We start from the raw sequence: 20,172 nt of genomic DNA, 5'->3' as shown, positions 1-20,172 counted from the left end.
GAGTCAAGAGCCTGCAGTCAGCTCCACCAGTCAATTGTGCATTCATGTGCCATCTGATATATCGTAAAAACGACTTTCCTACTTGGACATTTCACATGAGCGCCCTCCAGAGTCGGATGATTAAGTCGGAAACTTTTGCTACCCGAGTTTCCGAGTTATGACGCAATGGTGACCTTTAACCTTCTCAACAAGATGAAAAAGTTTTGTGTAAGAAAACACATACACATGCACCTTTATTGCAAGTTTGAAGTTAGCCAGACTAGACCACCTCCACCAATCAGAAGAAACACTAGCTTGCAGTCAGTTCCACCAATAAGAAGTAATGTAATACTAGTCTGTAGTCAGCTCCACCAATCAGAAGACAGACAATGAAAACCTCCCAGTCTTCTTTAACATAGATTATAGGTCTGGCACTGTTTCCTTTGCTTACACAGCCTCCATATACAGCCATGTTGTGACTTTTTGTGTGCAAATTCTTATTTTGTGTTTTTTTCTTTGGTGCTCAGCGCTCATTGCTGTGGTGTTTCTGCACTGCTCTTCCCAGAGATCACCTGTCAATCAAACAGTGTGTCCAGTACTGTGACGTCTTTCTCCTTGGATTTTCTGTTGATGCAGTTTGAGTTTCTGTAGGTGGCGCTCTGTTCTTTGTCTGTTCAGCCATGGTGGCTATCACTGCTCATCATGAGATCTTCTATCTATTCCAAACAAACCGCTGTTGCTGCTTCCAATGTTGTGGCAAAATTTGTATCCCCTAAAAATGTGTGTCCCCTGGTGATGTGTCTTCGCCTCGATTTCACACCAGGGAAGAAAATTACAAAACCATTTTGATTTTTGTAGATTGTTTTCCTATTGCTGGCAATTGGTAAAATGTTGAAAACATTACAAACATTACAAAAAATTAAAGTAGCCTACCCAAAATAACCTACCTAGTTGCCTCGTAATGACCTGAGGTCACACTTGTTTGTGATCTCAAGCCTCCATTGATTCAACAAGGAAGTTGTCAGGCTATTTATTAGTTTATCATTGACATTTACTAAGCTCATTTCCCCCGCAGCAACTTCCTTGTACAGTGGCAAAACAGCAACACACACCAAGGACAAAATAAAAACACACGGCCAGGGAGAACACATTTTCTAGGAGTTAGGGTCTGCCAGAGGATTTTTCCCAGGAAAGACCTACCAGACACCAGGTGTTTAGAACAGCAAATGAAACTGGCTATAGGTTGAGTCACTATTGTGGTATATCAATCAGCGATAGAGATTTATATGGATGTATTTATATGGAAATGTCACCACCACCAATGTCCTGCGGATGGGAGCAAATAGAGACCAGATAGAAATGCTTCACCACAGGATGAACAGCTCTCTATTTATTGGTGTGTTTACCTTGGCTTTTAAGGAAGTGGATGGTCCTAAGCCATGCCGGGAAAAAAAATGCACCCAGTGCCATAACAGACCAGATTCATGCTTTTATTACTTTATGACCCTGCTGTTTCCTGTGTAAACTATAACCAACATGGTACCTGAAGACCCATTACTTTGACCAAATGACATGGCATGATAGAGTGATCTAGAATATATATAGATTCCCATCCCTTTCTTTTTTCATTTATTTATAATGGCATATCATTGCCAGGCAAGACGTATAGAAATAAATGCAAAAAAGATTAACAAATTGCAATTATGAAATATGTTGTGTTAAATATGCTGCATTATCGTCTGTCTCTCATCAAAAGACAAACGAGGAAGACACGCCATGCTTTTACCGCGCAGAAATAATTCCTCCGAGTCTTACAGAGCGTCCTTTCCCTTCTGCATCTGAATATTGAAAGCGTCTAGTCGGCTGAAATGCTGATGACTTCTGATAATGAGACTGTTTGTCTCAGCAGGGACAATAAAGGTTGTTCACCGGCTGCGTACATACAGTTTCTGCACATGTATCAATCCAGAGAGCAAGACAGATTCATATGGCACAAGGCCTAAAGGTTCTGGTATGGATTTCATGACACAGAATCCATTTCTCATTAATTGAGTAGCATGTCCACATTAGGAATAACGTCCTATTGGGATTCCCATAATAGCGTATACATTATGATTACAATGTTAAAACCTGGCAGTCCTCCAGCAAAGACACTGGCAAAAGGGTAATGGTATTTATCTGGCGTATCATTTGAAAGTATGAGCACATCCAAGTAGTAATCACATTCAGGGAATATCAGATTAAGCAAAACATCTGATGGAAAACACAATGCTCACCTTTACAGTTCCTTGGGTTGCAAAAAAAACAGACTGAAGTAGGATCCATTACTTATAAAACACATCTTTATTAAATGAAAAGTATCTTTTCTCTCCGGGTCAAGTAGGAAATAGACTTTACAAATACTTTACATATCCGTTTTTTGATTGAAACCTAAGACAAAACCACCACACACAAACAAAAAAAAACAACAAAGAAACAAAATGTGATGACTGTCAGTATGCAAAAGGAAAAACTGGTTTATTGTTGGGTACAGTAGGTGACACTGGACAGTGGCAGTTAAGGGTGATACATACATGGGCAGTATGGGACCTGGACCCCAATGGGCATCAGGCCAATTAGTACAATTGTTAATTAGTATAACCTAAATGCATAGGAGGCATGATTAGGGCTTTTAATTTGAAAAGACTGGATAGACCACAATGTGCCTCTGGTTCCACCAGCAGACATGACTTCCATATACTGTATGTTTTATTCTGGACCTGTGCAATCAAAACATGAACCGAGAACAGTGACGATGGGTGTGAGTCTATTGAAACAGGAACTTGTTCAGTGAAACCTGATCCCTGCATATGGAAAAAAACAGTCCTAGGCTTTACTGTCTAGACACTAATGGAGGATTGAGTTCAAAGTAGTATGTTCATGGCTGACTAATGAGTGTGGACCACAGCCTTCCTGACATGAATGTAAATGGAAAATCAATGAGAGCAACCAATAGTAAGTCGTTGTAATGATACAATAATATAATGTACAGGGATGTAATATGCTCCATTAAAGCTGCACTAGGCAACTTCGCATGTTGGCGGCTCCAAAGAGGTAACTTTTTGAAAAATGTTAACTTCGAGACTCAGAAATCCTGTAAGGTGAGGTCAGTAAACTGCACACAGCACGCTCATGTTTACCAACCCGGCTGGTCTGTGATGCTTTATACCAAAGATACCAAAGAGACGAGAGAGGAAAAAGGTCTAACGCTGGTAAGTCCAGAATTCCATTTGGGCAAATCAGCACCGTCTCAATTAGTGGGGATGGGATGTTCTTCTACTGCAGCCGCACTTTGTAATTTAGGATGATAAAACAGGTTTATTTTTATATAAAATCTTGCCGAGTGCAGCTTTAAGGTAATAGGACTTGACCGGTTGTCAGAGAGTGGCTTTACTTCACAATCTCACAACAGCATTATGTCACCCTACATCTCACTCAAGACCTGCCTGAGCCAATGGAAATGAACAGTAACTGGGTGTAAAGTTGGGTTCAGTTCACCAAGGGGGCCATTTATCACAAAAGGCCGAGAACCTTACCTTCCATTATGGTATCAAATGTACAAACGCTATGAAGAGGAAGAAACGACTCGAGACCCAAGAAAACACATTCAAACGTCTAGATCTGCTGGTTGCAATGTTGACCCCTAAAAAACGGTGAAGGAGGCAAAAAAGGAAATAAAACATGAAAGTCAAAATGTAAAATGTTTAGCTGCAGGCTTGGCAAACCTATTCCAAACTCTTTGGCATATAAGACCAGCAAATTTGATGTTTTGTATTTGTTTTTTATTATCTTTATAAAAAAGTGAAATAGAAAAGGAAAAAAAAAAAGTAAAACAAAAAAAAAAAGTATCAAATTTCACGTCTTCTAGGTTATCTCAGGATAAAATGTTAAACGTCAAAGTGTTTTACGCCAAAAAGGCTCTAAATCGACCCTAAAAAAATCTCTAAGCCTTTATTTACACAGCGACATGACTCATTTCTGTACAGCACATTCATTTTTAGAACAGCACGCATTCATGGCTCATACATCCTAAGTACACACCGACTTCGAAGCAGAGAAAAATAGGAGATTTAGGTACCGCTCGTAGGGGGGCTGAGGGATTCCGGGGGCTGCCGTTTGTTGTTTCCCGTGACCGGAGTCCACGTCACATAAAGTCATTGAGCTCTGCCTCCAGGGCGGCGGCCATCTCGTCCGCCTCCGAGCTGCTGCCCTCCTCTTCCTCGTTGGAGTCCTTGGAAAACTCGTCGGCCGAGTCCGCCGCCGCCGCCGCCGCCGCCGCCTCCTCCTTCTCCGCCTCGTCCAGCTTGCGTTTGTGCCCCCTAGAGAAAGGAGACAGGGCGATTTCAGAGATGGAACTGTAAACCTTTCATCTCTGGAACTCCTGTACTGTACTGCCGCCGCCGCAAACGGGATTTGCATGATGCCGTTTGCAGCGTCACAGATTATAGGCATCTAAAACAGAGATAAGAGAGAGGCAAAATGCTGTATATTTTTTCTGATGTTACCCACAAAGCAAGTTATGTAATTCTTTTTTTCCCCCCACAGAGAGCAACCCAGAGAAAACATGCGGTCCTTGAAATAAAAAAAAAAAGAAGTCCACTCTGATATCAAACAAAACCACTGAGCAGACTTGAGTAAAAGATTGAAGCATGGAACACAAAAGAAAAGACTTTAACGGCTTGTAAATCTCGCCTAAATGCGTAATGAGACATGACAACAATTTGGAGTTTGGAGAGCAGACTTCCCATTCTTCTTCAAAACCCCCAAAAAAGAAAGAGATTTACCATCAGGAAAACAAAAGAAAAGGAGTAATTTGCACTGTGCCATACTGCCCGCTCGCCGCAGCACGCCCTCTTGAGAATGACATAATGTAATAAACAAGGGTCTGTGTTCTCCATGCAGACTGTTCCCACTGTGAAGTCTAACTCCCCCTCCACTCAAACGGCGCTGCGCTGATGAGGGATTCGGAACGGTGACGAACGCCGAAAGAGGGAGATGAGGATAGAGGAGGAAGCAGTAGAGGAAGAGGCGGAGGGGATGGAGAGGGGGAAGGATGGTTCGGAAGAGCAAAGAGAATGGGATGAGACGCTGATGCCTTTTCCCCCTAGCATTAATGTGCGGATAGAGCAAAAACACATAACATTTAGGTGTAAATGCACCCGAGACGCACTGAAGGATCTGATCAGAGATGCATCCGGACGCATTTACATCAAAGTGTAAATGGAGTACAATTAGTAATTATACAAACAAGCATAAACATCCAATAAGGAAGCTAATGCAATTCAAAGAGGCAGCAGGCACTTGGATAGTAACATACTTGTCAAGAATGGATTGTCAGGATACTGGATAGGGAGCAGGAGAGGAGAGTGTGAGTGAGAAAGTTTGAGTTTCTGTAGGTGGTGCTCTTCTCTTTGTCTGTTTAGCTATGGTGGCTATCACTGCTCATGCTAACTACCCAGTTCTTCTTCTAGTTATTCCAAACAAATCGGAAACGTAAAAAACGCATCACTTCCGGTGCAGCAGAGTATTTTTCCAAGGAAAGAGCTGCCAGACACCGGCTGTTTAGAACAGCAGATGTAAAAGCTTTCATGAACTGGGTTGAATCACTGTTGCGTTAGATCAATCGGCGATAGAGAGACTTTTATATATATGGAAAGGGAGCCGCTGAGATGAGGCAACAGAGTGTGTTCAAGATCAAACCAAAAAGTAGGGAAGGAAAAAAAACCAGAGAAGCGCGCATTGCCAAGTGGCTAAAGGCCTCTCTAACATGGCTGTAAACATACACCCCCCCTCCCCCTCCTCCCTCCACCTCTGCTCCAGCATCTCCGTGACATCTCCTCTGCAGAGCGGCTTGTTAGCATGATGCTAATGAGGCAGGTAGGGGTTTTTGCTGCATGATTGTGGCGGAGGGTCTGACACCGGTCCTGCAGAGAGGGACCTCTCATTAGACCGCACCGCTGTCAGAGGGGGGGGGGCCCTCGCTCGCCTCCCGCAGCGGCGAGAGGCTCTGATTGCCGCGTTCATTAAAGGTCAGATGTCGGCTAATATCGGCGGAGAGGCGCGGCGAGATGACAGTTGCGGCGGACCCCTGCGGATCGCTCGGCATGTAAGCGCGCGCGTGTGTGTGAGGGTGTGAGTGTGTGCGGTACAGCTGCACAGCTCTGATCCTCCAAATCGACGAGTGGTTTCATTCACTGGGGCTGGATGGTCAGAGGGTAATGGCGAGGTTCGGCGGTAATGGCTCAGAGACGAGCGATTAACCGCGTCTATTTATTTTGCGACGGCGCGAGAAAATGAGACGGGTGGCAATCCCTGACGTGCCGCCATCAGCGATATTGTTTCTGCAACCTGGGTTGGCTGGTGACACTGTATGAGTCACTGTACATGAGCGTGTGTGTGTGTGTGTGTGAGGGAGAGCAAGTGTAACTGAGTGTGTGCGTGTGTGTGTCTGTACATGTGTATTGCACCAACCCTCTCCCATCTCCAAATATTAACATTCGAGACAGCGGGGGGGAGTTCCTTCATTGCTTTCTGCTTCACATCATTACACCCAATCTGAAGCCTCGTCTATTAATCCAACCACCCACAGACACACACACACACACACTCAGACACACACACACTCCGGAAACATCCAGAAACTCCCACAACGTTACAGTTAACTCTAAAACAGGATTCAGCAGTAATCCACTTATATTAGATTTCACATGTCTTCGTTTTCTGTTATAACTACACACTTGATTTTAAACTGTCATAGATTTAAAGGCTCCATACTAACTTGCAAGTGTTGCACTGTTACTATGTGAAATGTATCAGCTGTGTGTATCATGTGTTTAGTTTCCTCTGTATCACTTTGTAACTTTGTTTAGAGAAGTGCTTTACAAAGGAAATTTGTATTAGTAAAATTATTATTGCTCAAGGACACCATGACAAAATGATCTGATCAGGCTGAGATGCACACATTTGCTGCCTTGGCAATCTGACCTTTCGGTGACTCTACCCACTACTTTAAAGGGCTTCACCTTGCAGCAGTGTTTACGATACCATAAAAAAGGGCCAGGCAGTGTGTGGCTGAGCAACACATATTCTGTTGTGCCGTGTGTGACGGATGAAAACAATCTCTAAACATTTAACCCAGCCTCTCCCGATTTCGCCGTTTCCTGCCTGCTTACCTCTATCTCTAGGGTAATCATTACCATCTCACCTTTCCAATGGCCTGAGGGGTTTGGCCTTCAAAGACTGGAGCGGTGTCGAACGCAAAGTGTATTCAGCGAGCTCCAGGAGAACGAGAGCTCCACTGTTTTAAATGGTTCCCCTGGAAATGTCAAGAGCTGAGCTGAACACTCCGGTACTACGGGGGGTTCGCCACTGTGATGCCGAATTTGTCTCGTCCTCTTTAAAATTAAACACCACAGCGACTCGGAACATGAGAAAGAAAGAAAGTCTAAAGTTAGACGGAGGCGAGGGAAAACACACCCAATTTAGGGGCCAATTCATCCCCCCCCCCCCCACCACCCCATTTCATGTTAAGAAGATGACTAATTCGATAGTTCCATTATTAAGAAGCTCCAGGGCTCCTTTTCAGAGGGAGCGAAGGGTGAGGCCGGTGTGGATAAAGAGAGAGGTAGAGGCAAAACCAACGAGGGAGAAATAAAAGTGTATGGGTTCCCCAGCTAGAAAGACAAAACGATTGAAAGATGAAACCATATGGGTTCCAAAGTGTCCGGTTCACTCACTAATTGCGAGTTTCCCCCATTATTCCCTTTCATACACTTCACGCAGTGAGAGTGCTCGGATAATAGGACCTCATGAAACATTTCCTTCATTCAAATTTCCTCATTACTGGCGCTCACATCGGCCAATAAAGCGGCACCACTGGCCTAATGGGAACGGGCCACCCAGCCGGCTCCAGTGAGCAAGTGGCTGCGAGGGAAAATGACATTTACACCATCACTACTTGGATTCCCAATGTTGCAGCGCTGCAAATGCAGTTGTACTTTTAAGCGCAAGCCAGCAGCCTCTCACTTGGTTATATTTCTCATCGAAAGGGGTTATCCACTGCAGAAATGATGGCATGCAGTCGTGGCATGTTGACAGATGGATGGATTGCACGGGGCCCAGAGTGTCGCTGGCCCTCAGCCCAGAGAAAGCACTTTATATGGAGCTGCTGTCAATGAAAGTAGAGACGTCGCAGCCCTGACCTGTCAAATAGCAATCATCAGGTACAGCTGTAGCCATTTATACAACTATTAAAATCTCGTTCGAAGATGTGCATCTTCGAATTGGCACCATATCAACAAAACCATTTGTCAAACAGCATACTGCAACTCCTGCATCAAGTCCTCTCCAGGGGTTTTTGGAAACAAAACTCATGCATGGAACCAAATTCATCCACAAAATTCCTGCTACTTCCACTGCTGATACCTCTTTATTTTGGCATTCCGCCTTTGTTAGATTCAAAGTAGAGAGAGAGACAGGAAAGATTGGGAGAGGGACTGACATGCAACAAAGGTTCTGGGCCGGATTTGGACCCAGGACGTCACATTTACATGTTTTGACATGTTGCACTGTCAGAAATGTTAGAGGAGCGTCTAAAACAACATGAGTAGTGGTTGTGATTGTCTATAGCATAGGCGCAGGTGTTGCGGTCATTACTTTCCAATTCTATTATCTCTGTATTCTGTGAGGAGTCTGATTGAGTTAGGGGTGTCAGGAGGACATGCTGCAGAGCGCCCGGTGGTGAACAAGTAGCCTGGAGCTGCACCCGCTTCAACACAACATCATTAGCGATACATAAGTGATATAAAATGACTAATATCGCTCAGGAAAACTGCATCTGCCCTGGGTCGAGCCCCATTTATGAGATTGTGCGCTTCAGTCACCCGGTCCAGACGGCACTAACGCTGCCCCGGGGAGCGCTCAGAGGGGCCAAGTAGTCTACAGAAACGGCCCGGGCTACAGTTTTAATCTTGTGATGCAGTGCACACAGTGTGGCGGAGTAACTACTCCCACTGATAAAGCAGCAGCGGGCTCTTGCTGAAGTCCCAGGCTCCAATCTAGGACTGGAGAGGAGGGAGGCGACAAAAGTAGGGAGAGGGGGGGGGGGGTTTGCAGAAAAAAAATGAGGAGAGAAAGAGAGAGAGAGACAGGAATTGTGGGGGAAGCCCTGCAAAAGCAGAGACTTCAAACATTTGACAGCTCTGTGAAGCTCTGCTTAGAGCAAAGGGGGGAAGGGTGGGGGAGGGAGGGACCGAGTGAGAGAGGAGGAGAGAAAGTGTGAGAGAGGAAGAAATAGGAAATAGGGAGAGAGGAGAGGGAGGTAAAATAAAGACCCAACTACACCGTTAGGAGAGAGACCCAGACCCTCTTGGCTTTCAGGCTTCCACCTGCGTAGGAGGTATGGAAATAGACTGCAGGGTCAACAGTGAGGTCTCGTCCCAAGAGAAGCTGCTCAAACTAAGAATCAGATAATTTAATCCACACTCCTCAATGGTTTTCAAATCCATAGGAGTCAATGACTTAAGGTAGCAGCTACAAATGACTCTATGTTATGGACTTTTTCCTGCCAGTGAGTTATTGCCTAACAAGAGTACAGTACGCTTACAGCATAACATTTTATCATATCCTATTCACAGTGGATTTGTCAACTGCAGATACATTCATATATACACACACTCCTCCCCCATACATTTGAATACTCCACAAGCAGAGAGCTGATAAGCAGTGCCATTAAAAGGTAGTTTTTATACCAACACCAACTTTCCCTGCCCCTCATTATATTATCTTACCATGAAGACTCAAACAGAGGAGGATGAAAGAACCAGCGCTGATGCAGGGATGGGGAGGGCTTTGTGAGACGTGACAGCTTCGCTTAGCCACGGAGATGCATGACCACGCAACAACAAGGGCCCACGTAATTACACCTATAATTACAAGTAAACACCATTCCCGAGCCCACATGCCCCTGAGCCCCTCTTGTGAAAAATACATGTTGGCAAAGTTTTTCTTCCACGAAATAAAGGTTGGCCAAGTTTATTTCCCTTCGCAACGCAGAGGAAAAAAAAAAAAAAAAAACTGCTGACGCCGACATCCCAGAGCTAAAAGTGTGGGGAAGGTGTGATGCGGTGTGTCGACTGTGTGAATCACTGTCACTGTCATTTATATCTCCCCGGTCTCCCATGTATGCATCAACCCCCCTCATCTCTGGCTCAGCCACATGCTGCAAAATCAGATTAAAGCCCCCAGGCTTCCTTTCATATGAGTTACATCTTTTTTCTGTCTGTTCGCTGGCAGCAGTGGCTTTGACAAGGCTGCAGGGTTTCCTTCGCAGCAGCTTGAGAAGGATTTAGACCTGGAGCTTTGGGCCCCACAGTTGGTTCAACAGCAGAAAAAAAAAAATAAAAAATCAGCCTCACCCCATACTGGAAGTTTTCAGGATCGATCCTCATAACAGCCAATGTGTCCATCAACAGCCATATCCTGTCAAAGTGGCCTTGAGCAAGTCACTGAACCCCCTACCAGCTCACTCATTTTTAGTTGTTCTGGATAAGAATGACTAAAATCTAAAATGTACATAATTGATTGATTTAGCCAGGCCTCGAACACAACAACTCTACAAAGATGAATATGGCTGTCTTTAGTCTGGCTGTGATTTTTTTGCTATGTTTTTTTAAAGGCAGTTGTGTTTGGAACCGTTCCAAAGCTGCTTAATTCTTTTATAAGCTCACAGTGTCCCCGTCCATAAAATATTTGAGATTAGTTTTTGCTTTGGGGTTTTCAGTCTCTACGCTCACTCTTACCGAAAATATGCAAACACTCCCGCTGCTGCTGATGTCTGCTTTCCCTCATCTCTCACAAATAGTAAAGCCTATTCAGGCAAGTTGACAATGGCAGGTGACACATGATAGGTAGGCTGAGTGATGATACTGTAGGTAGAGTGGAAACATCGGCGGATGCCTTTACCCAAAGCACCGAACAGCTCTTTTTCAGCGATTTTAGCAATGGAACGGGTCCCCAACCCTGGCAGTGAGTGTCATGCTCTACTGACTTCTGCCAGATTCATGCTTATGAGCAAAGTCAGTGGTTAGAAGACAGGGTATGCATGATTGCAGTGAGTGAAATTGCTTTAAAAACTCCACCTTTTAACACCAAAGTGCTAAAATTTTTTTAATTAATGTGTTGACTTAGCCACTATAGTTAGAAAATCACTGAGCTACTTCCTGGTATGTGGATGTACAGCGCACCAACCTCCAGTTGGTTGGTGCTTGTTTGACTTGTACCGTACTGCCTGGTGTATGAGCGCACACTGTATTTCCCTTTCCCCCGTCAGTCCATCAGCCATTGAACCACAACAGGCTGGAGCCTTCTTCGTCAACGTGCTGTTCTGCTCACACAGGACTCAATAACATTGACCATAAGCTTTTCACTATCATAACCACGGTGAGCCACAATACGGACACAAACATGCTGAGTCAACAGGTCGATACTGTGTGGTTGTTTTTTTCAACTCATCGGGTGAATAAAGCTGATACATAATGAACCATAAAAATAATATTGACATTAAATATTTGGCAGACTGAGATAAGGAATAAAGACCCATCCATGCATATCACCTTACAGGAGCTACGGTGGCCTGTAACTGACACAAACAATAAAGTTGTATCATCAAACGAGGAAAAAAGGGAGAATAGTGTACTCCAAAAACACCAAGGCACTCTTGGAGCCTTTATATCTTGGCATGTCCAATAAGGAGAGTAAAAACACACAAAAGGGATGTCTATCCCACGCATAGCAGCTTACCTCACCTTCATCAGGGTATGACATCCCAACTGGCAAAGGGATATACTGTATATATAGACATAGAGGGCAACACTAACAAAGTTGTATTTTCACAGTCGAGATGAGCCAGTTAGGTAAGGAGGAAATTAATAACAACCCTATCAATCCGCCGCAGATAGTTTATGGCCATTTGGTGCTATGGGCCAGTAAAAACCATACTCACTGCACCTTTAAGGTTTTCCTCAAGTTCACACAGTGGGCGGTCAGAGGCAATTGAGATGTCGATTCACACCTTTAATACAAGGATCTGCCCCGCTCACTGTCTGTATCAGGCTACCTGCTGGGGCATATCAACAACACTCAGATGGATGTCGTTTGATTGTACATGAAACAGAATTTTAGAACTTCTCTCACCGTATCTAAGAGCAGAAGTGAGAAAGGAAACATGTGGAGATGCCAGCAGGATATGGAACAAGGCCTACGCTACCATGGCCAATTAGGATGAGGCATAGAATATGAACATTGGCAACAAAGATCTTTCAGTGTGCAGAAGAAAATGGATAGATAACACACTTGGGGAGAAGAAAATCCACAGATAACATTAGGGTTTGACTGATATGGGTTTTTGAAGGCCAATAACAGTAATTTTTGAATTGAACAATAGAACGCAATAGAAGCTCTCAATAAAAGGACTACAAAAGCCAGCACAGCCTTGCAGGAGCGGTCCTGTCAGTGGGGCAGACGTGATACACGCCTAACTCCCGTCTTGCCGCTCTCCACCTTCGCTTCATCGGTCCATCCAGTGAGCGGAGACGGTAAATGAGCGGTGCCTGAGCTCAAAGCGTTTCCTCCACAGCCGGCTAATTGCCCCGGTGTGACGGGGCGGCTCCTAATGAGCTGCTCCTCTCTGTACACCGCCAGCGCTGGCAGCCTTCTACTGGGGAACAGAACAGCCAACAGTTTCTCAATGTGTGGCCCCCAGGCAGAGACCACACTCCGGGTCCCCAATCAGCGGTGGTGAAAGTGTGTGTGTGTGTGAGACAGCATGCACTTGTTTTGCTATCCTTGCGAGAACCACCTAGAGTTTGACATTTTTGCCAAGTGAGGTCATTGTGGCTGGTCCTCACTCCTTCAAGGGGTTAGTTTAGAGTTAGGACTGTAAGACTGTAAAACTGTAAGATTAAGGGAAAATCAACCCTAAACACATTTTAACACTGTTAAATAACTGCTATTGGCGATGTAACCTTGCATTTCTGGGGCCAATTTGTTGCATGGTGGTGTTTTTTTTTAATCGATTAAATTAAAAAACAAATTTAATGAAATATTAAATTTAATGATAATGAAAATAATCATTAGTTGCTGCACTAGTTGATTTGGTCTTTAAGGTTAGGGTTAGGGGTTAGGGAATGAATGTAGTCAACAGAAGGTCCTCACAAGTATAGCAATACAACATGTATGCTTGTGTGTATGAGGGAGAGTGTGAGTGTATGTACGTGTGTGGCTGTGTGTGTATGAGTGGTAATAAACACTGGATATTAACAGGCCAGCCTGCCCCCAGATGCCTCTCTTTGCTTCATAGCGAGATCAATCACACCCAAGCACATAAATAGAAAAACCGCCTGCATCACCACCTTGGAGCTGAGAACCGTGAGGAAAAACTAGGTCAGATTACTGCAGTTTTATTTTTCCTATTTATGTATTCCTCCTTCCTCTTCCTTTTTTATATGTGAAAAGCCTGAGTAAGCATTCCTATTTCTCACAGTCTGCCGCCCCTCTCGCGCTGCTGAGCTCTGTTTATCAGGGGCAGGGAGTGCTGGGATCATTGTGCCGCTTCTCCCTGCCGCTCCAGTGAGAGACACGCGCTGTCCGTTGGATTTGTGCACCCACGGGGGCAGCCGAGCAGCGCGGAGGGCTGTCAGTGTCCCTTAAACCCATGTTTAATCTTCCCTTTTGTGCATAGCATCTCTCATAGCGCCTTTGGGACTCAGGTGTCAGGCTTCATTGTCAGACTAACAGGACACCTGTGTGCCACATGACAAAATGTCCCACGGGCCAGGCTGCTTGTCACTAATGGACTCCACATGGGATGAGACAAGGCTTTCAAGTTGTTCCTCACAACACATACTAGAGATGGGACGATATATATCGAAACTCAATATATCACAGTATAAATGTGACAATATGCATTGTGGGGCAGAAAAATGAATCCATTTTCAGATGGCTTGCCCATCACAATTTCACAAGCTTTCCACAGAAATTATATTATTTGCAATTTGTAACAACATTTTCATGAACCTAATATCGCGTATCGAATCGTATCGTGACAAAAGCGTATCATCCAATTCCTTGCACACACTTGTATTACTATGCTTTTGAGGACCTTCCATTACTATATTCACTATATACTATACTATACTCTGAAAATTCCATGATATTCTAGAACTTGACCAGTGGAAACCCTGCTCATCTTTCTAACCATGATGAGGACACATGAAAGTACAAGATCCCCCCCCCCCCCGCCTCTCTCTCTCACGCACACACACACACCCTTCTAACTCCCTCTTGCATCTTCCAGAACAACTAATCTGACAGCTGACCTTATAACGACTTCAACAAACTCATCCTCACCTTTCCAGGAGCCATTCGTCTGAATACAAACTCTGGCCAGAGCTGCCTCAGTGCAGAAAATGGAGGCTTTGTTCACTGAATCAACAGCAGCACGAAATCAACTGTGCCGGCAAGGGCTGCCAAACAGCATTTGCACCTGACAAATCACATAACCGTGGAGCCCGGTCCAACAGAAATGGCTCTGGCTTCATGTCTCAAAAATGGAACAGATTGAATGCAGTCAGTTGCATGTAGTTATGTATAAAGCGCTGAGGCAAAACTGTTATAAGCGACAAACTAAATTCAATTAGTCTGTTTGTTTTCTCACCTCTCTGTGAATGTCAGACACCTGCATAAATTCCAGCTTTAATGGTAGACATTTAATTAATCTGCACACAGCATCAATATGCCCCACAGCGGAGGATACATATGAAAGCTTCTGCCTTCAGAGAGATTAAAAAAACAACAACAAAAATAACATCGCTTTGGGACAAACAACCGCGCTCTGTTTATCTGTGGGTAGAAAACAACAGGTTTCATAAATGCTAATGGAGTAATTTGAGCGCCTGTTGGATAAGTACAGTGCCATTACGACAGTCTTCAGGGTATCGGCCCGTCTTTAAAAACAATTACCCACAACAGGTTAGAGGACCCTTGGGTGCAAACGCTCTAATTGGAAAGCTCATATGTAGTCCAACTTACAGTACACACATGGTGATAACAGCTCTATTTCCCACTTTCCGCCCCATCATCCCCTCTCTTAGAGGATAGGGAGTGCGCTGTTCCACGATCCGTCTACTGAAATGTAATGAACACCACAATGAACCTCTCATCCAGGCAGTGTTTAATGGTAATTTCTTAACATTTAGCCGTGTTAACGAGGTGTCTGTGCTGAACGCAGAAACGGTGCTCTACGATGAACTGAAAGAAGGGAAATCGGGGGAAGATAGGCTACGTTCACACTGCAGCTGAAAATATCCAAATTCTAATTTTTGCAGTTGCATTGTTTTCAATTCCAATCTGGACCACATGTATATGTGGTAAAAAATCAGATCCTGAGGCATGTGACTTAAATTTGAATGCTCAAATTGGAATTTGTCAGCATTGCCATTACAATAAGTAAATCCCATGTCATTCACCATAATTTTGGTGCCACGGCAGCTTGGCTGAGCCAGTGTTAGCAGAGACATGAAGGACAGAAAGCCATGATGGATAGAAAGCCAAATAACTGACTTGATTGGTATTTGGGGAGACATCTCAATCTGGATGTGACGTATTTAGTTATTGTTGCTGTCAGTTCATATATATGTAATGGACAAGGGATACTGTATATCCTAGAATAGATATAAATCACCAAAAAAAACGAATAAATAAATGGATATCAGCAGCGATTCAGAATTGAGCATTAAGGGCTGCTGTGTGAATGGAGTCTTAGTGAGGACAAGCAAGGCAGTATTGACTAATGTTGGCTCAAAAGTATATTCAAAACACCATCAAAGAGGAATAGGAGCCCACACACCAGCCAGTTAGGGCATCAAGCCTCAAAAAAGGACATTAAGAAGCTGAGATAAGTAAGAAAAGTGCACAAGATGTACAAGTGAAGACAAAGAAAGTTTAAGCAAACCTCTCAGCCCATCAGGCTATCATCAGTGCTCTCAGTGCTTTTCATTTACTATCTCAGCCTCTTGATGTCCTTTTTTGAAGCGTGATGTCCTCACTGGCTGTTATACTATATCAGGAAATTTCATTCAATAGAGATTTCATCCTCCATTTGTGGGGCTAAAGATCTGCAGAAGTTTCATTTTTGTATCTACACTGGTGTCATGCCAATAATGACTATAGCCTATGAAAACTCTCTCTTAACTTAGTTAGACTGATGTGCTTTAAAAGGCAGTGCTAAATTAACCATCAACCCCATTTAAATTAACCTCAAACGTACCTTCTACATGAATATCCAAGCGAATTAAATTTTTTTTAGAGCAATTTTTAATTAGAGCAATCTAGTTTTTTCCACCCAAACTGTGTTGGAATGTGTTTAATAAACACAAGATACAATTCCTAAACAGTACTTGAGAGAGAAATGTCAGGCCCATCTTGATGAATGATAGTTTACCCCTACTCATATACACCCAAGATGTTAAAATCTAAAATGATGAACACCAAGACCTAAATGTACTGTAGCGAGGTATCAGAAAAACAAATTTAAAACTTTTTTATGCTACCTGGAATTGAATTTAAGACCAATTTAAAAACCAAATTAAAGAAACAAAGCTGGCAAAACCAGCTTACTTCCAACTGAACATAGCTGATGAAAGTTCTAAAACTAGGCTGGGCAGTAAAAGAAAAAGGACAACAGGAAAGTAATTGGTCAAGGACATGATGTCTAATTGTGTTCTGTAAAGCAGATATAATGAAAAGCAAACAAAAAACATATTTGCATATTGTACTACTAACCCTGTTCTGCATTATTCTAAGAGTGAACATGCAGCACAATGTAACCTGTCATTGCAAATAAAAATACATTTAATGTACATTTAATGGCTTTGTATTATATATAATATATTTTAGGTTTTTCAGAGTTTTTAATGACCCTCAGATGGGTTCACTGTAGGACTGTAGTAGCAAATGAGAAATAGTGGCTACCATTAATTACATAACATAGGGCTCCGTGTGGGAATTGAGGTTTCACACTGAATGATTAAAAGCGGGGGAACAAGGACAGAAATAAAATAAAGATCCTTGGTTTAGCAATATTTCATGAGAACATGTAGTCCATATATAAGGCTTTCTGCTAATCCTCAATATAAGGGCAGGGTGCCAGATAATACAGCCAGCTACCAACAGCACTGTAGCCTGGAGAAGAAGAATAAAAGGTACTGGGCGGGAGGAAGGGAGGGAGGGACAGCAAGCAAAGAGAGTGAGAGGAAGAAAACGAGAGAGAGTTCAATTCACAGCATAGTGAGATGGGCTACATTTTTACTTTTCCCTTTCATCTCAGTCAAAGCACAAATTGAACAAAAGGCAGCAAATGCTGATGAGATGCACAACCAGCCCGACCATGTTGTCTTAGCGCTGCTCTTGGGAGAGGAGCAAGGGATTTGAATAATCAGGCTCTACAGCGGTCCTACAGTGTTCTACCCCAAACGCAAACGGCAGAAATGCAGAACATTTTATCTTCTTGATTCCCCATTAACCAATATGCTTTGGTTGGGCTCTTTGAAATTTTCTCTGCCGCAGATGTAATTGTAAATGCTTGCTTGCAGATGTGGAATAAATAAAGTAGGGCAGCACCTAAAATCTAAATACTGCATATCGCATTATGTAACCCTGCCATTCCCAGGCAAGGCCGAGGTGGATTCGCAAAGCAATGTGGCTGTAAACACCATGAATGCATGCAACAAGCAATCATGGTGTGTATGTGTGTGCGTGCTAACCCTTCCTGCAAACAGGCTTTTTCAAATTATAAATTCTCACACAATAAATCTTGCACCAAATGTGGGAAGCTCATTCAATCTTAAGTATCCCAGTAAGTATTATTTATGCACAGGGCATAAAAGAACATCAGCTAAATTTGTGTTTACTAAGCCATGAGGGGGCAGTTCCATTACAATTTGATAAGGTGAAGAATGTCAAGTATGGTAATTTGGCTCCTCAGACTGTTTATTGAGACAAGTTGACACTAGAGAAGTTCTGCAATGTGAAAGCATCTATCATTTAATTGGAGATATTTGAGTCATGGTGGGCGGTCTGGGTTCGCTGCAGACAAACAAGCCATCACTGACACATCGCATTTTGCGGTCATAAAGATTGAGAAACACTGCAGGATGACACTGAGGGACTGGGACTGGGTATCAAACAATGATAGGTTTCCATTCTGTACTGATTTTTAATTCTGGTACCAGGGTGGGACATTTTTGATCCACTAGCCACTGTGTCTGGTAGATTCCTAAATTCTACCAGCCACAAGCTGCAAATTATAGGCTATCATTCATGTATTTATTCAAGTATGTTAATGGGATGCTTATAGAAGATAACATTGACAGTGTGACAAAAAGAAGCTGCTTAAATCGACAGTGGCAGCGATACTTGATTTGATTTGAAAATCGCGCATCAGTCGCGCATCTTGCCTCGCTTGTCCTGTCGACACTTCTCATTGAAATATCACTTCTCTTTTTCTTCCTCCAATCTCTCCTCCTTTGCTTGCTCTGTTATCGCTCCCTCTCTTATTATCTGTGTCTGCTGGTCTCTTAACTCCGACAATATGTTGCCACATTCTGCTTCTAGTTTGACGGTCTTATCTAGCCTCCGGGTAGACAAGCTAAAGTGATGCAGTGGGTGGTGAGCCTGCCTTGTTTAATGTTTTCCTTGGTAATGACGTTTCATATCAAAACCATTTGTTTTGAACGTTGTCACCCCAAAAACAGTAACAACAAAAACGCATATTGGAGTCCAGAGAACACTGGACTCACCTACATTAGATCTTTTGCCTCTCTCGTGACTTTGGTATCCTTCTGTACAAAGCATCACAGACTGGCCGGGTTGGTAGACATGAGCGCGCTGTGTGCAGTTTACTGATGTTGCATAATTTCTAGGTACTGAAGTTCAAATGTTTCAAACAGTTAGCTCTCGCTGCCATTTGGAGCTGCCAACTTGCCAAGTTGCCTGGTGCATCTTTAAACTCTACGAATGGATTTTGTGGGCTGTGCAGTGAAATGACTGGACCACACAACGGGGCGATCTGTCAGAATGCTTTCATCAGCGCAGGTGTTAAAGTTCACGAGGGCGGCGTGTAGTCTGAGGAAGTAGAGGTGATACTGCGCTTTCTCCCCCAGGACAAACAGCTCTGCCTTCTCAAAGAAACAACAAAAAGAAAGTGGTGGCAAGTGATGACAGCTGAATCAATTGCCTTTTTTTTGGGGGGGAATAAGGATATCCTAAAGCGGTGTTGAAATGATAGGGTGGATTTGGCGTTAAATGAGCTTACAAATGTGTGGATGGGGAGATACTGGGTTTGCTGCGTCTCTGGGGGAGGATGCACATTTCACATTAAAACAGATGTGAAAATGGAGAATCTTCAATGGTAAGGCTTGCCATGAATCAAAGGCAAGAGGATGGAAAATATTCAGACCATTCTCTATTGACCGCAATAGAAAAAGGACAATCAACTGACTGATGCAGAATAAATTATTCTGCCTTGACAAATTGTAATCCTAAAACTATCGTGGTGTTCTAACACTTCAGAACTTGTAACAAAGGATTGAAAATGTTTGCATAACATTTGTGTGTCCAGTATGTATTAGACAGACTTTCATAATATTTTGCCATAAGCTATTATGCAGGTTAATGCACTAGAATAACGACATTGTAAAAATATAGTGGTTCTATGATTTAACTGCTTTGCTTTTGGCTCAGCACCATAAGAAAGCTAAATTACTGTTCTGTGACCACTTTCACACCGGGGCTTTGGGCTGCAGAGTGATGGATGTATCAGTGAGAGGAGAAGGTATATCGTCTCCCTGCTGGACACAGAGGGAGGAACTAGTCAGCAGATTGGAGAGAACTGCTGCAACAGCCTCTTCACCACGGATATATGGTTGAATTTCTCAGCAGATAAGGTCCGGAGTCAAACACTCGCCCTTAAACACACCACTACCTACACACCCATGCATTCCCCATTAGACCGAATCTTTCTTGGGAGGATTTCTGGAGTTTGATGACACTGGCAATGGACTCAGTTCCCTTTGCAGGCTTGAAGAGACCTCAAAAGGA

General features: G+C 43.4%; 1 protein-coding gene across 1 annotated transcript in view; it reads right to left on the bottom strand.

Moving 5' to 3' along the window:
* Positions 1 to 2,465: 2,465 nt before the first annotated feature.
* Positions 2,466 to 20,172, bottom strand: part of ctdp1 (CTD (carboxy-terminal domain, RNA polymerase II, polypeptide A) phosphatase, subunit 1) — a 71,636-nt gene continuing 53,929 nt past the window's right edge. Inside the window, exon 13 of the mRNA XM_078290582.1 lies at positions 2,466 to 4,337. Within this exon, the coding sequence (XP_078146708.1) occupies positions 4,163 to 4,337 (175 nt within the window). The 3' untranslated portion in view covers positions 2,466 to 4,162. The remainder of the gene's footprint in view (positions 4,338 to 20,172) is intronic.

Source organism: Centroberyx gerrardi, chromosome 19 (assembly GCF_048128805.1).
Source record: "Centroberyx gerrardi isolate f3 chromosome 19, fCenGer3.hap1.cur.20231027, whole genome shotgun sequence".
Classification (NCBI taxonomy): Eukaryota; Metazoa; Chordata; class Actinopteri; order Beryciformes; family Berycidae; genus Centroberyx; species Centroberyx gerrardi.
Note: the sequence above shows the minus strand (reverse complement) of the source record. Positions and strands in the feature narration are given on the sequence as shown.